A 15759-nucleotide genomic window follows, 5' to 3' on the forward strand; every position below is an offset into this window, starting at 1 on the left:
GATTTGCCTGAGGCTGTTTTCTGCTAAGCATTTTCTTTCAGTGACCCCCCCCCTTTTCAATTTGACAGGTTGTGAGTTCTTATAGCCATATAAAGCCATAGAATCTGAGAGTCAGTGGGCACTTCAGAACTCAGTTATCCCATGTAACATCTACCTCCTGCTCGGCTCTCCTCCTCAACATCCCCAATGCTTTTGCTCAAACCGTTCCTGTAAGAGGGATGTTTTGAGAACACCTCCCTGTTAGATAGTGACTAGTTGGTGGCTATTAATTTTTTCTTCTTTTGAGCAGCATTCTGGCTCCCTGTAGCTTCCAAACACTAGACCGTGCTCTATATTTTGAAGAATTAATCCCTGTTCTGCAACTATGGACTTGGAATAAGTCCCAAGTTGAGCCTCCAGCTCTGATGTTGACTAGTTTTATGACCCTGACTTGAGTCACTTAACTGGTGATTCAGTTTCCTCAGCTGTAAAATGGTGATATTAATACAATGCCTATATTGCCTTCTTTAAGTGATTATGAGTAGTGTTTTAAAAACCTTAAAAACTATATAAATGCATAATTATAACTCTTATAATTTTCCTCTCTGGGCTTCACTTTCCTAATCTGTAAATGTAAAAAGAACAAAAAAGACTTAAGGGGTTTAAGTAAAGATGGTGTCTAAGGTTCTCTTCCAGTTTTAATGTTCTTTAAAAAAAATTCAAACCCTTACTTTCTGCCAATATTTTGTATTGGTTCCAAGGCAGAAGAATGATAAGGGATAGGCAATGGGGGTTAAGTGACTTGCCCAGGGTCACACAGCTGGGAAGTATCTGAGGTCAAATTTGAACCTAGGACCTCCCATCTTTAGGCTTGACTCTCAATTCACTGAGCCACCCAAATTTTTAATTCTTTTAATTTTTTAATTTTAATCTTAGTTCATGGAGGTTTTAGAATGTGCCCCATCACTTTCTCACAATGCCTAGAAATTTTGTCCTTTATTGTGAATAAAAAGTTCCTAACAGAAACTCTTCTTACTTGATGATTATCTGTTATTTCCTTTCCAAATGAGTCATCTTCAAAGGGAAATAATAACTCTTTTACTTCTGTAGTGCCTCTCATTGCCTTTTTTAAGTGAGGAAGGCAGCTATAGTATAATGGAAAGAACACTGGTCAAAAGATTTATGCCTCAACTGCAATCCTCACTTATCTGGTGGGACCCTGAATAAATCACTCCCCCTCCCTGAACCTTAGTTTCTTTGTAAAAAGTTATGTTCATAATAATCATATTTCCTAATTCAGGTGATTATGATAGATGGAATAATTTGTTCCACCATAACAATATGTTATGTGGACTGTTCATCAAGTATTAGTCATTGCATCCAATAGTTTTGCTTAACTGTTTTGTTTTTCAATGGCAAGATATTACATTTGCTGGAAAATGACTGATGAGGCAAAACAGGATCATCACTAAAAATTAAATAAAATACATAAAAAGCCATCCATAATTTCATTTATTCTTAGCGAAATCTCCATGAAGTAACTAAGAAAGAGGTTATCCCCTGTTTAGTAGATAAGGAAACTGAGTCCCAGGAGAACTGACATGATTTGAGGTCATGCAGTTCTATAATTTCAGAGCTGAAACCAAAACCCAACTCTCCTTCCTGCCTTGTAGAATAGTACTCCTCTTGTTCTCTTGCCTACCTCCTCAAAATTTTCCCTGACCCCATGACCTCTTCAAAAAGTTCCAAGGGGATAGCTGGATGGCTCAGTGGATTGAGAGCCAGGCCTAGAAACGGGAGGTCCTAGGTTCAAATCTGGCTCAGACAGTTCCCAGCTGTGTGACCCTGGGCAAGTCACTTGACCCCCATTGCCTAGCCCTTACCACTCTTCTGCCTTAGAGCCAATATACATATTGACTCCAAGATGGAAGGTAACCATTTAAAAAAAAAAGTTCCAAAAATGTAACTAAAAAAACTCTCTGGACCTCTGCAGATTGGGAAAGGAAAATCATCCATAAAAGGAAGTAGCAAGAACAATGGGCTTGAGGTCAGAAGGTCAGAAATCATGTTTGGCCAAGTTTCAAGTCTTAGCTCCAACACTTACTACCTACATGACCTTAGATAAGTCATTCACTTCTCTGAGTCTCTATTATTTCATCTAGAAATGGGCATTAGAATACTTTCACTACCTGACTCATAGATTGTCATGAGAAAAGGACTTTGTAAATTCCAAGGCATTCTTTTCATGTCCTCCTTTTATGATTTTTAAGAGGCTGTGTAGAATATTAGCAAGACAGCCAAGACCAACTGGACATCACTGAATGTCCAAGTTGGCAGGGACCTCAATGGTCATCTGGCCCAACATATACTTTGCAAAAAAAAAAAAAAAGATGCCTCTGAAATATGACCAACAAATAATCTTTTCTCTAAGACTTCCAATGAAAGGCAGCTAAGAGTCTCAGTGGATAAATAGCCAGGCCTGGGTTTACATCTGTTCATAGATACTTCCTAGCTGTGTGACCCTGGATATGTCACTAAACCCCAGTTGGTTAGCCCTTACCACTCCTCTGCCATGAAACCAATACTCAATATTTAGTCTAAGACTTCCAAGGAGTGAAAGCCCCTATATTTCGAGGTCATCCACTCCACTTTAAGCAGTTCTAATTGTTAGAAGTTTTTTCTTACATCAAATATAAATCTACCTCTACATCTTCCACTCATTCCTAGTTATATCCTTTTAAGTCAAGTAGAAATATATGTATATGTATGTCTACTATACATATATAATCACTTTTCCTCATGATAATTCTAAATTCTTAAAAGCAAAGTCATGTGCTTATAAATCTTCTCTCCAAGACAAAGATCCTCCATTTCTTCTTTTGATCTTCATATGGTATATTTTCCAGTCCTTTCCATGTTCTTCTCATATCTTCCATTATGTCAACATCCTTCCAAAAATACGCTGGCTGGAACTGAACACTTCCAGAATGGTCTCTGAACTCCTTTGTTGTGGATGCTATGCTCTAATTCATGTTGCCCAAGATAATATTAGACTTTTTAGCTATTGTGTAGTTACTTTTAACTCTGGCTGGGTTTGCATTCAGCAAAAATCCTTAGGTATTTTTTCCCCATGAATTCTTGTCTAGGTATACCTTCCCATCCTGTATTCTTATTGTGTTCACATAGAACTTTATACTTGTACTTCCTGACCTATTTTATCAGATTTTGCCCATTTTTCTAAAATTATTTTATGAGTAAAATATTTTATTTTTTCATTTTCCAATATTCTATTTTCCCAATTGCATGTAGAAATATTTTGAGTATTCCTTTTCTAAAATTTTGAGTTCCAAAATTTCTCCCTCAAACCTTCTCTTTCCCACTCTGTAAGATAGTAAGCAATTTGATCTAGATTATACCTGTGACATCATGCAAAATATACTTCCATATTGGTCAGGTTGTGGAAAAAGACACATATATGTAAATATATATGTGTGTGCATATATATTTGAAAATAAAGTGAAAATAGTATAAAAATAGAAAATGTACATTCAAATTCCATCAGTTCTTTCTCTGTTAGTGGATGGCATATTTCATAATTCATTCTTCAGAATTGTCTTGGATTGTTGTATTGCTGAAAATTGCTCAGTAATTCACAATTGTTCATTTACAGTATTGCTGTTACTATATACAGTGTTCTCCTGGTTTTGTTCACTTCACATTTCATCAGTTAATGCAGGTCTTGGTAGGTTTTTCTGAAATCATCTTGCTCATCATTTCTTATAACACAATAGTATACCATTGCAATCATATTCAGCTATTCCCCAATTGATGGACATCCCTTCATTTTCCAATTCTTTGCCATTTTCTAACCTTTCAGGATCTTTTTGGATTCCTATTGTATCATTTAGTATATCTCTCCACAGTGTGTGTCATCCACACATTTGACAAGGATGAAGACTAGGTCTTCAGCCAAGTCATCAATAAAAACAATTAAAAACTCATTAATATTTTAAATAAATTTAAACAGAGTAGAACAAAGGGGACATGCCTGACACACTCTAATATATATCTCCTTCCAGGATAAAAGTCAACAATTAATTATTACTATTAGGGCTAGTCATTCTACTAGTTCTGAATGTGCCAAAGTGCACTGTCATCCAAATTTTATATATTCATCTTGTCCACAGGGATAAGGTTGTCAAATGCCTTCCTGAAATTTAAGTAAGATATATTTATGACATATCTCTGATTTAATAATATATTAATCCTGTCAATAAAAGAAATGGGATTCCTTTGGCATAACTTATCCTCAATGAATTCCTCCAGCTTTTAGTAGCCACTAATCCTTTCGCTAAATATTTACAAGTAATGAGGGAGGAGTTGAGGTCTCTAAGTTCACCTCTTGAAATATCCACCAATGGGGACTGTTAGTGAAGGTCCAAAAGTTGAAATGTAATGCCAATCAGAAAGAAGATATAGCTTCCTATTTAATCGTAAGTTAGGGCTAATACAGGCTCTCTTCTGTAGAAAAATGCTGGTGACATAGATCCAGTTTTTATTAATGGCAATTGCATGCCCCCATTGTTATTCTCTGAGAAAAAATAAGAGTCATATCTCATTCTATGTGAAAAACAAGCAAACAAACAAACAAATATTTACAAGCCATCCCTTTAATGTTTTAGAATCTTGCTGAGAAACAAACTCAACCTCACTAACCTATAGTTTAAGGAATATACTGCTTTCCCTCTTTAAAAAATTGGCCCAATATTTGTTTATATCTAGTTCAGCAAAATCTTTTCTGTTACTTGATTTTTTTAAAAAACTGAGATAAATTCAGGGATGAGATATTTATCATATTTTAATATTTGAAAAATTGTGTCCTTGGTCCTGGTGACTTCAGGATCTCACTAAGAGTGGCTAGCTACTACTCAGTTAGCTTTGGTTACAACTTCCTGTGAATTGTTTTTGTTCTGTCATTCCCAGTCCAAAGACCATTCTTCTTAGTAGAAAATAAAACGGAGATGTATATTTCTGCCTTTTCTCATCTCCACTCCTAGCAGCCATGGTAATTTTATTTGATCTTCCCCTTGCCCCAGTGTAGCTAACCTACTTCCTTCTTTCTGTTGGCATTCATTGACACTGACAAGCTCTAGCATTCACTCTCTTCTTATAGAATGGAGCTTTTCTTTTATATCTATCTTCCCTCATTTGTCCTTGCTTCTGTCTTTTGAGCATTTTTTTGTCCAATTTCATTAATGACTTCAGTCTTCTCAGTGAAGTATGAACCAAAGTCATCTATAGAGCTCAAGCATCAAGAGCCTGAAAAGAGGTTATCCAGTCCAACCTTACAGGTAAAGAAACTGAGGCTCATAAAAGTTAAGTGACTTACCACCCAGATAGTTGTCAGAGAACTAGGATTCCAACTGAGGCGCTCTGGGTCTAAATTCAATTACCTTTTCTTTCTATACCATTTTAACTCTCCTTTTGTGACCTGAGGATGTGTTTGTTGATTAGAAAGGAAAAAAGTTGAGATTTGTATTATGCTGTGGGAAATTATATAAATAGTTAATGGAGGTAGGGTACAAAGATTATCCAGCAGGATTGAGGACTTTGCTGATTTTATGGTAACAAAAACTGGTAAATGTGAAGTCAATGGAATTTCATGATTTAATCTATTCACTTGGCAGTCCTGGAGCATGAAGGAGGTATCATTGGTGGAATTTACATAGGGATGTGGATGTTAATGTTAGGAATGGTGGAAAATCTGGAAAAAAGGAGTTTTAAGGTAATAACTAGAGAAATATTAAGCAGCCAACCCCAGCAAGTGAAAATAGTGTATAGGTTATACAAAATCTGGAAAAAGTGTTCCAGTCCAAAGAACTGGATATTCTGGCAAGATTAAAGAGTAGGTTTATCATGAAGGAAAAGGAAGAATGATAGGTAAGAAGGTGAAGTTTCAGAGTTGGCCCTATTCCAAAAAATGGTGAGGTATATAATGAGTGACCTTTACTGACTGATGACTAAAGTAGGGCAAGAAAGTAGAGGAAACCATCAGATGGAAGGAAATTAAAGAACTTCAGATGAGGTAGGCTGTAGTAAAATTCTGCAGTCAAACAATTTATAAGTGTCTATACAAAATTAAGATAGTCTCGGCTCTCAAGAAGTTTCTGTTCTACTGATCATTGAGAACATTTTGAAGGTTACCTGCAGATCAGTGGATAACAGGAATTAGGGATGCAAGGAAGGCTACTTATGAATTGCATAAATTTCAAAGGTAAAAAAAACAAAACAACCCTGAGGGATGATGGTTAAGGAATGATCCATGTTTAAGTTACATAAAAGAGTTGAATATATTGCCTCTTTGACAGAATAAGACAAGCTAAAAATGTGTTCCTATTTCCAGACCTAGGATTGATATTTTCATTGAACATTTCCACTTCTCTCTGACTTTGGCAATATATATATATATATACATATATATATATATGTATATATATATATATATTTCTATAATCATTATATAAAAACATTTATTTCTTTCCTTTTTTACCTTATTCTTTGGGATAGACCAAGTCATAGGGAAAAAAAAAAAACAGAAAGCTGGACTCAGAATTCTCCAGATATGGAAGATCTATTTACCAGGAAATAAGATTTATATAGGCAGATAAGAGGAACCAAAACAATTCAGGTGCTAGCACAGTAGATAGAGATCTGGCCTTAAAGTGAGGAAGACTTGTGTTCAGGCCCCATCTCTGAATGACATATGTGCTGTGTGACCCAAGATGAGACACTTAACCTCTTTACATCACCAGGCAATTCCAATACTATAAGTTACAAGCAGATAGCAATCTGCATTGGCAAAGGGAATTTCTGCAACAGGAAATCCCTATACCAACAAAATCCAGTCCAAAAAAATCAAACCAAAGCAAAACACCTTTCTATGATGTGATATCCTTCCAATTTTCTCCATTAGACCCAAGAATCCTGATTTGAACCTCTGCTGCTAGAAATACTGAGGCATTTGAAAATGTTGGTTGTGAAAGTTGAGGTACTTCTATCCTGGAGGTTGAAATCAAAGAAATGCATTTCAGAAAATGGAAATGACTGACAGAATTCTTGGGAGAAATCCAATACATAATAGGTAAAGTGGTTGGTTTTCCCAGGCAGAAGAGGCTCAGAGTCAAATCAACTACCACCCTTCCCAACTGTGTTTTTGCACCTCTTTCTGTGGGCATGGTCATCATTCAATCAAGGGTCCTTGTCACCCCTCCCATCAGTCAGCAGTGCACTCCCATGGGGCTGTTAGTTCATGCTATAGCCTGAGTCACATCCTTGCAAAAAGCTTCACCATTAACTGTTATCACTTCTACATTCCATCCTCACTAAAATGGTTCTCTCCAAGGCTTGGTGGGATAATAATGTCATGCAGAGCTTCCAGTTGCTTTGAACTGCTACAATCAAATTTGATGTTTTTCAATCCCTTTCCATCCCTTTTCTCCTTCCTTCTTCTCAATCCCTTTCCAAATAAGAGCTGTACTTTTAATTTGCCAACCTGTGCTATAATGCCATAGAGGGCTTCTTTAAGTATAATTGGATGAGAAACAAATTAGATTTTATTCCTATTTAACTAAAAACAACAACAAAAAATAAACATCTGGTAAATTGATCCATTTGGCATGTTGTTACTTTCCTGGGCATTTTTTGTCCAATTGGCTATGGCATTATTTATTTTTGACTTGGTAATCCAACTTTACTGGCATTTTTTAAATGGGGCAAATAAATTAAGTAGAGTTGGAGGATGTTTCCTCTTCAGTAAATAAGATATAGTTTGGGAATGTAGAAAATCCTTTTCCATAAGGTCTTTGGTCAATTACAGATTCTGCAAAATAAACTTTAAATTAGTGATTCTGATTGCCATTTTAAATTCTGAAACTGTGCTCTTGTGCATTATTTAAAATAAGTGACATCCTGCTGTGTTTGTATGAAATAGAATAGATAACCAGAGTTCCAATGATTTTTATTGAGTCTCAGAAACCTACAAAAGACATTTTCTGGATCTGGGAAATGTATATTAAGAGCAACCCTCATGGGGATGTCTGCTAAGTGGGCAAAAGTCCCAAGGAGTCAATCAGGTCAAAATTGTCTCCAATGGTGGTCACCATTCTACCACTCTGTAGTTTGCCAATGGGTCCATATTTTAAGCTGAATGTTTAGCTATAGGCCACAGATTTTGGGTTTCCTATGTCTACATGTGATTGAAATGTTGGATTAGCAAGTCATTGGGCCTGGTCTCGAACCTTTGACAAATGCTAAGTTTACAGAGAGTTTGGCCAGCATCGTGGATAGGAGATCAGGCCTGTTGTAAGTAAGCTTTCTGTGCTTGAAATACTCTGCTTTTCCATTTTTTTTCTCCTTTTATCTGCTTTCTTTGCTCTTCCCTTTGGAGGTAGTGAAAGTGGCCGGAGCACTCCCAGTTTATCCATGTATTCAGACAGCAAACCTTCACCTTCTACCTATCAGCAGGCTCCTAGACATTTCCATGTGCCAGGTAGGCATTCAGGGCTCTACTTTGATCCCTTACTGCCCTATCCGTGTGGTCGGTTTGTTCTCTCCTAGCTTGGTTGGGGTTTGAGTTTCCTGTGTGAGTGGCAGAATGAAGACTGAAAGCCCTTCTCTCACTTTGGATAATTTTTCTTTCTACTTAAACTGCTGAGGGAGGGAAGGGAAGAGGTTGGGGGAGAAGGGATTCCTTGAGTATCTGATAGACATAGCAGATCCAGACAAGGAGGGAGCCCGGTGTACATGTCAGCCCATGGGCACAAGGAAATGGGCAAAAGGGGAGGGCAGAGAATACACACTGCCACTGTCAAAGGCAACACCTCCATTAAAAAAAAACATCATGTCACTAACATCCCTGAGACTACAGGTCTCCTCATTCGAGGATTCTCCTGGCTTGACACCTCTCTTATGTCCCTGGCTCCCCACCTGCCCCATCTTTCCCTTTGGCATTCCTAAAAGGCTCCAGTTTCTGATCTGACCTCGCTTCTGGCTTCCTCCTTCTCTTAAATCGCTGCCCAGACCCATGGCCCTTTTTCCCCAGGAAGGATTTCTCCCTCCTGTCTGGTGACTGCCTTAATTATCACATAGGCTGCCCTTCAGCAGGGACCTCGTGGTCCGTCTGTCTCTGCCCTTTCTCCTGGAATCCTAATCCTCTCTATGGTGGCAGTGTGTCCTTTCTATGCCCTCCAACTCCTGAGGTACCCAACTGGTCAAGGGCCAGCGTGAATGCCATGCTCCTCCTCCTCCCCTACCACCCCAGCAGTGCTATAGAATCAAATAAGTCGGGGCACAAAGAATTCATATTTGTCTACACACTTGTGCTTTTTAAAGCTGTCTAAAGCTTTAATCCTAAAGTGTGTCATTTATTTTTCATGATAGTAAGTGAAGCAGTTATGTATGTAGAGAAGACAGTTCTGAAGATCTGATGATTGAAATCCCAGCTCCACCATTTATTAACCATGTGACTTTGGACAAAACATTTTTTCTCTGTCCCTTAGTTTCCTCATCTAGAAAATGGGGATAATGATATTTGAACCATCTCTTTCTGTAGAGTTGTATGGAAAACATTTTGTAAACTGTAAGATATAAAGATATTATACTTATGGGCACCAAGGAATAGAAATGTGGGTGCTGAGGGCAACTAGGTAGCACAGTGGATAGAGCACTAAGCCTAGAGTCAGGAGAACCTGGGTTCAAATCTGACCTAAAAAACACATGCTAGCTGTGTGACCCTGGACAAGTCACTTAACTCAAGTTGCCTATGCTTGCTCCTCTTCTGTCTTAGAATTGATACTAAGGCAGAAGGGAAGGTTTTTTTTTTTAAAGAAAGAAAGAAATGTAGGTACTGGTTGGATTATGGCATTAAATATTTGTGCTCTGGGAAAGCTCTAAAGTACTTGATATGCACAAACTTACAACTTCCATTTTCTGTTTACTCATGTCTAATTCTTCATGACCCCATTTGGGGTTTTCTTGCCAATGATCCTGGAGAAGTTTATCATTTCCTTCTCCAACTCATTTTATAGATGAGGAAACTGAGGCAAATGAGTTTAAATGACTTGCCCAGGGTCACACAACTAGTAAATATCCAAGACCAGATTTGAACACAGGACTTCCTGAGTTCAGGTCTAGTGCTTTGGGCATTGAAGCATCTACGTAGCTGCCACTGTTGAAGGCAGCTATGATGTCCATTGTGCCTCACCTAACTACCTCACAACTTCCATTATTGCCACCTTAAAGCTGGGAACATTTGCTGATACACTTAGGAGTTGGCTTAGCAATAGATGTTCTATTTAATTCTTTCTGTACACAGATCTTTTTTTTTATTACTCAGTGGGCAGGAGGCCATTATGATGATTCCAAAGTGTGTGATAAATGGAGCCTTTTTGATTCATTTGTTTTGTTTTGTTTTAAGGAATAGAGTGGAAATTGTCACCACTGCTTGCTCACTCTTTTGTTCTTTCCTCTCTTTTCTTTCCTCCTTCTCAGACTCTGGAGTAAAAGATAACATCTATAGGAAACCCCCCATCTACAAACAGAATGGTAGAGTCTGCTTTCCTCTTCCTTCAGGTTTTTGTTGTTGATGCTGCTATTTTCTGCATGTCTTCTCTATTCCTATTTGCAGATGAATCAGATCTCTTTGGTTCTGATGAGTGATCATGTCAGCTCACCAGAGACAGCTATGGTTTCATGGCAAGAGTGCTGGATTTGGAGTCAGAAGGTCTGGGTTCAAATTATGGCTCTGCCTCTTACAAGATAGTTAGCCAGGGCAGCTAAATTGCACAGTAGACAGAGAGAACACCAGGACTGGAATCAGGAGATTCTGGGCTCACATCTGGTCTCAGTCACATTCTACCTGTGTGACCCTGGGCAAGTCATTTAACCCCCCCCCCCCCATTGCCTAGCCCTTACTGCTCTTCTGTCTTAGAATCAATACTTAATATCAATTCTAGGACAGAAGGTAAGGGCTTAAAAAATAAATGATAGCCAACCATGGACAAATTCCTTCCCTTATTTGGCCCCTAAATGTCTAAAATGGATGAGATGCTCTCTAAGATGGAGAGTACCTTAGCCAGTTTTAAATCCTATGATACTGAGGCATAAATAATCTAAGTGTGTTATAGAAAGGCACTGGTAGGATCGTAAGAGTCATATTTTCAGAAACTATAGGAAAAGAAAGTCAGCATAGGAACAATTACTTAACCGAACATTAACGAGCTTAAGGCAACATTGGGCAGATGTGAAAGTACTTTAAGATTTCCAGCCAAGCAACCCGCACCCTCCCGCCCTCCCACTCTGATCCTTGGTTTGAAAAAGTGTCATCCAGAAACTATGGCATTTGCCACATCTTTTTAAACATTTGCTTTCTCTCTTAGTAATAATTCTTTAAAACAAAAGAATGGCAATCAATAATAATCAATAGATTATTGATCAGTAGAATCAATAATAATCAATTATAAATATCAATTCTAAGGCAGAAGACTGGCAAGGGCTAGGCAATGGGGGTTAAGTGACTTGCCCAAGGCCACACAGCTAGGAAGTATCTGAGGCTAAATTTGAACCCAGGACCTCCTTTTCCCAGGCCTGCCTCTCAATCCAGTAGATCATCTAACTGCCCTAATTTGCTATTATTTTCATGAGACCTGAGACAGACCTCTTAAAGCCACAATGCTTTAGACCAAAGATTCACAACCACAAAGTTCCTCAGTACAGCCTGAATCAGATAAAACTATAATAGGAAATGTTTAACAAAATAAATAAGAACTATTTTAATATTTAATATCTTTCATCATTATTCTCCATATTTATAATATTTAATAATAAATAACATTTAACAAAGAAAATAAAAGTATAATAACAATTTGGTGATTTTTCTAAGTCAGTCTGGAACCAACATATTCCTCGTTGAGTTTGACACTGTTGCTTTGGGCTGTTCTCCAAAAGTGTAATTTGAAAAGAAGGTGCCAGGCTGCATTAGTGGAGGGAGTTTCCTCACCAGAAGTTCCAAATATTAATAAAATCATAGATTTGTTCCTTTTCCCTGTCCCTTGAAGGGGAAAATATATATTTAGGAGTACCAAAAGAAACTTACTTAGTGCCTAGAAATAGATAGTGACTGACTTCATAGACAACTAAAGTAATTTAACTTTCTGCTAATGGGGGAAAATAGGGAGTAAGGGAAGAGATTTTGTTCACTCAGTTTATTTCTTGCCACTTGATGCCAAAATAAATTATCCGGCTACAAGATGAGCATATGTACTCTGTCCCCAGCTGCACCAGACCCTGTGTTTAAGGTTTAATTTCCTCTTCACAGGGAGAATTTTTTTTTTAATTGTGTGACTTTGTAGATAGTGGCTTCTTCCAGACTTTTCTCTCAATCAGTGAATCATGGAATCACAAAGTGTTAGAGCTATAGCAGATGCCTTAAAACAAGGTAGATAGAATATGAAATTGAAAGGTAATTTAGTCCAACTTCTTCATTTTCCAAATGGGAAAACGGAGGCCTGGAGAAGTAAAGTAACAATTTAATAGGGGCAGTTAGTTAACATAGTGGCTAGAGAAGTTAGGAGGACCTGGGTTCAAATTTGACTTCAGATGCTTCCTAGCTGTGTTAACCTGAACAAGTCACTTAACCCCATTTGCCTAGTCCTTGCCTTTCTGTCTTAGAATTGTAACTAGGATAGAAAGAAAGTAAGGGTTTAAAGGGGGTGGGGGAAGAGTAACAAATGAATGAACATCTTCCCATAATAATGCCTAGTCTGAGTACATTCCAATTCAAAAACAGATTAGACTAGCTGGTGCCTAAGGTTCTAACTCTAAGGACATGTAATTAATCAGGTAATCTGAGCAAAGATCCTCAAAACATTTAGTACTGATAAAAAAGTATTAATAATACATTCATAGGAATAAAAATTAGAAGGGATCTTAGAAACTATCTAGTCCAATTCCCTTATTTGACATATGAGGAAACTGAGGCCCAGAGAAGTTAAGCAGTTTGCCCAAGATCACACAGTGAGTGTCAGAGCTGGGATTCAAATGCAAGTTCCCTGACTCCAAATCCAGTGCTTGTCTTTCCATTGGTTTCCTCCTGTGGGTGGTAAGTTTCTCATCTGTCAAGTATTAATCCAAGAAATTTGAAATGTCAAAGCCTTAAATGTATTTTCTTGCCTTTTTTTTTGGTGGAGGGATGTAGTTTAAATGATAAAAATTATAAATCCAGTCCTTTAAATGTTTTTGACCAGTGTGTTACTTTGTTTCCTATCTAAATGATGTTCAGATCTATTTTACAAAAAAAAAATGCTGAGAATGTCCAAATTCTTCTGTGCTTTTGTACATACTATTGATAAAAACAATTAGGCTATGGATTCAGTTGAGCATCTGACATTTACCTCAGAGTCTCAAAATATCAGTAATAAGGGAGCAGGGAAGCCTTCTAGTCTGACCCATACCTGAATAAGTAAGGATCATCTCTGCAAAGTATCCCAACAAGTAGTCATTATGACTTTGATCTGAGGAGAAATCAATCGAAGGGACACTTGAGGCAACTGATTTCACTCAAGCCTAGGAAAACATGTCTGACCAGTTTTCATCAGTTTCAGTTATGAGTCTCCCATCCCTCAACCTTAACCATCTGGGACCAATCCATCCCTCTTGAATTTCCCTTTATCCCACTGAGATATGCCCAAACCAACAAGGTCCCACCATTTACCTTCCTCCTTCCCAGGGACTCGGAAGCTAAGAAAAGCCAGCTTTCATGATCTAATGTCTGAGGAACTTGCCCCCAAGAACAATTCAGACTTTATATAAGAGATATTCTCTGATGGAGCAGAATCCCTCCAGGCAATATATACTTCATCCATACAGAGAGCAGCCATTCTTTTAACATCTCAGAGAAGCTGAAAAGGGGCTAGAAATAATCATACTTAATATATTATAGTGCTTAAGATTTTGTCACAAAAAACCCTTTAAAGTATGCAATAAAGTATTGCCATCCCCACTTTATAGATGAGGAAAGTAAGAACTGGAGATCCAAGACTCAGACTCAAGTCTTAAGTCCATTGCTCTCTCCACTGAATGACAGAACATGGTGGCACCAGGAGATCCTGGTGCCACCATGTGGTGCCATCCATGGTGCTGCCATCAGAGAAAGCAGATGCTAACCCATGAATAGATCTGTAGTCTAGAGCCTCTTTACACCCTTTTGGTTGTGCCCTTCTTCTCCAGAGATCCCTATTAGAGAACTGAAGTCGGTTATTGTCTGTGAGGGCACCTTGCTGATGACAGTTGCCTTGAAATGGTCTCTCTAAATTGGCCTTAACAACCAAAAAGAATGAAGAAAGAAAGCTAGCCTTGGAGACTACCACTCAGCACTTGTGCCAAAGTCAGTTGTATCAATGGATCTTAAGAAAAGTGAGTGAGTAAGACATTTCATGTCCTAGGAAACTTTTTGGAAATTGCTCATTTTTAACTCTCCACCTCCTGAGGGATCAGCTAGAGAAGTTCCTGGAGGGAAATTTATCAATCTTTGCATTCAGAAAGAAGACAAATGACAGTTCTCACTAGGCTGAATAGCCAATAGCCCCTGGCAGTGCTTTTGTTGAAGAAATCAAATTGGATGAAATTTATTTTGTGTCTTTAAAAAAATTGGCTTGGCAAGGTAGTTAGAGCAACACTGAGAAAACTAAAAGTAGGACAGCTTTTTGAGTTACAAAACCCTAGATTCTATGTGAGAAGTACCCAAAGTTTGATGCCTTAAAAGACTTTTGCCTGGAAATGCTTATTTTTTTTCTTGGACACGCAAATTGTATTACAAGGTCTGTTTTCTTGTCACAAAAGCTTTTTAAGAGGCATTTTTTAATTAATAAAAAAATTAAACTAAACCCTAGGACCGTCTCCTGCTATGTAAAACATTACCATCCATGCTGTTGCCACACTTCATTACAAGGTGCCATGCTGTCTGAAGCTTAGAAATTGTTGTTTTTAGGGAATCACAGTGAGTCACCACTTTAAAAGAATAACCATATTGTTGCAACAACTGCAGCACTAGTTCTTAATGACACAAAAGTATAATATACTAGAAAGGGGTTTGGATTTAGTCTGAGAACTTGTGTTTGAATACTGACTCCACTAATTACTTTTAGGACCTAAGGCAAGTCACTTTCCATCAATGAATTAAATTTCCTCTTCTCTAAAAATGGAGTCAGAATATAGGGCAATTAGGATCCCTTCCAAGCCCTAAGTCCTATGATGTCCTACCACACTGGAAAGCATTGAATGTTGGCCTAACAACAATGGACAGATGATATGAGCTGGGTTTCCAGTTTTTTTCTCTCATTTTGATTTCACAGCAAAGAATAGCACAGCTAAGAAAGAGAATGAGGGTCCAGGCAGAGTTATGGCCAATGACTTGGCAGATCTTGGAACTTTAAGATCTCATGAAACATTTCCCAATCTAATTTGGACATGAATATTTGGAGGTTTGAAATAAATTAATAGAAGCCTTCAATATTGACCTAGAGAGTCTAGGGACATGGGAGGAAATAAAAAGACAGTCACTTTAGAGCCAAAAACGGAAGGAAAATGAGCTTTTTTTCTTACCAGATAATTGCTATATATCAGTGATGGCGAAGACATGGCATGCATGCAGAGCTGGCACTTAGGGAGCTGCTTGGTTCCCCCTCTTCCCAGCACCCAAGGATATTTTTTGCATGCCTCACCCCT

The 15759-nt window shown here is 37.9% G+C and overlaps 1 protein-coding gene across 13 annotated transcripts in view; it reads left to right on the forward strand.

Moving 5' to 3' along the window:
* Positions 1 to 15759, forward strand: part of ABLIM2 (actin binding LIM protein family member 2) — a 335657-nt gene that overhangs the window by 259843 nt on the left and 60055 nt on the right. For 8 of the 13 annotated variants that reach the window (XM_056802386.1, XM_056802381.1, XM_056802379.1 and 5 more), the window contains 2 exons: positions 8426 to 8527; positions 10528 to 10581. The exons of 2 other annotated variants lie outside the window; for them this stretch is intronic. In XM_056802386.1, coding sequence (XP_056658364.1) covers positions 8426 to 8527; positions 10528 to 10581 — 156 coding nt within the window. The remainder of the gene's footprint in view (positions 1 to 8425; positions 8528 to 10527; positions 10582 to 15759) is intronic. 3 more of the 13 variants (XM_056802383.1, XM_056802388.1, XM_056802384.1) reach the window with 1 other exon arrangement.

This window comes from Monodelphis domestica, chromosome 6 (assembly GCF_027887165.1).
Source record: "Monodelphis domestica isolate mMonDom1 chromosome 6, mMonDom1.pri, whole genome shotgun sequence".
NCBI lineage: Eukaryota > Metazoa > Chordata > Mammalia > Didelphimorphia > Didelphidae > Monodelphis > Monodelphis domestica.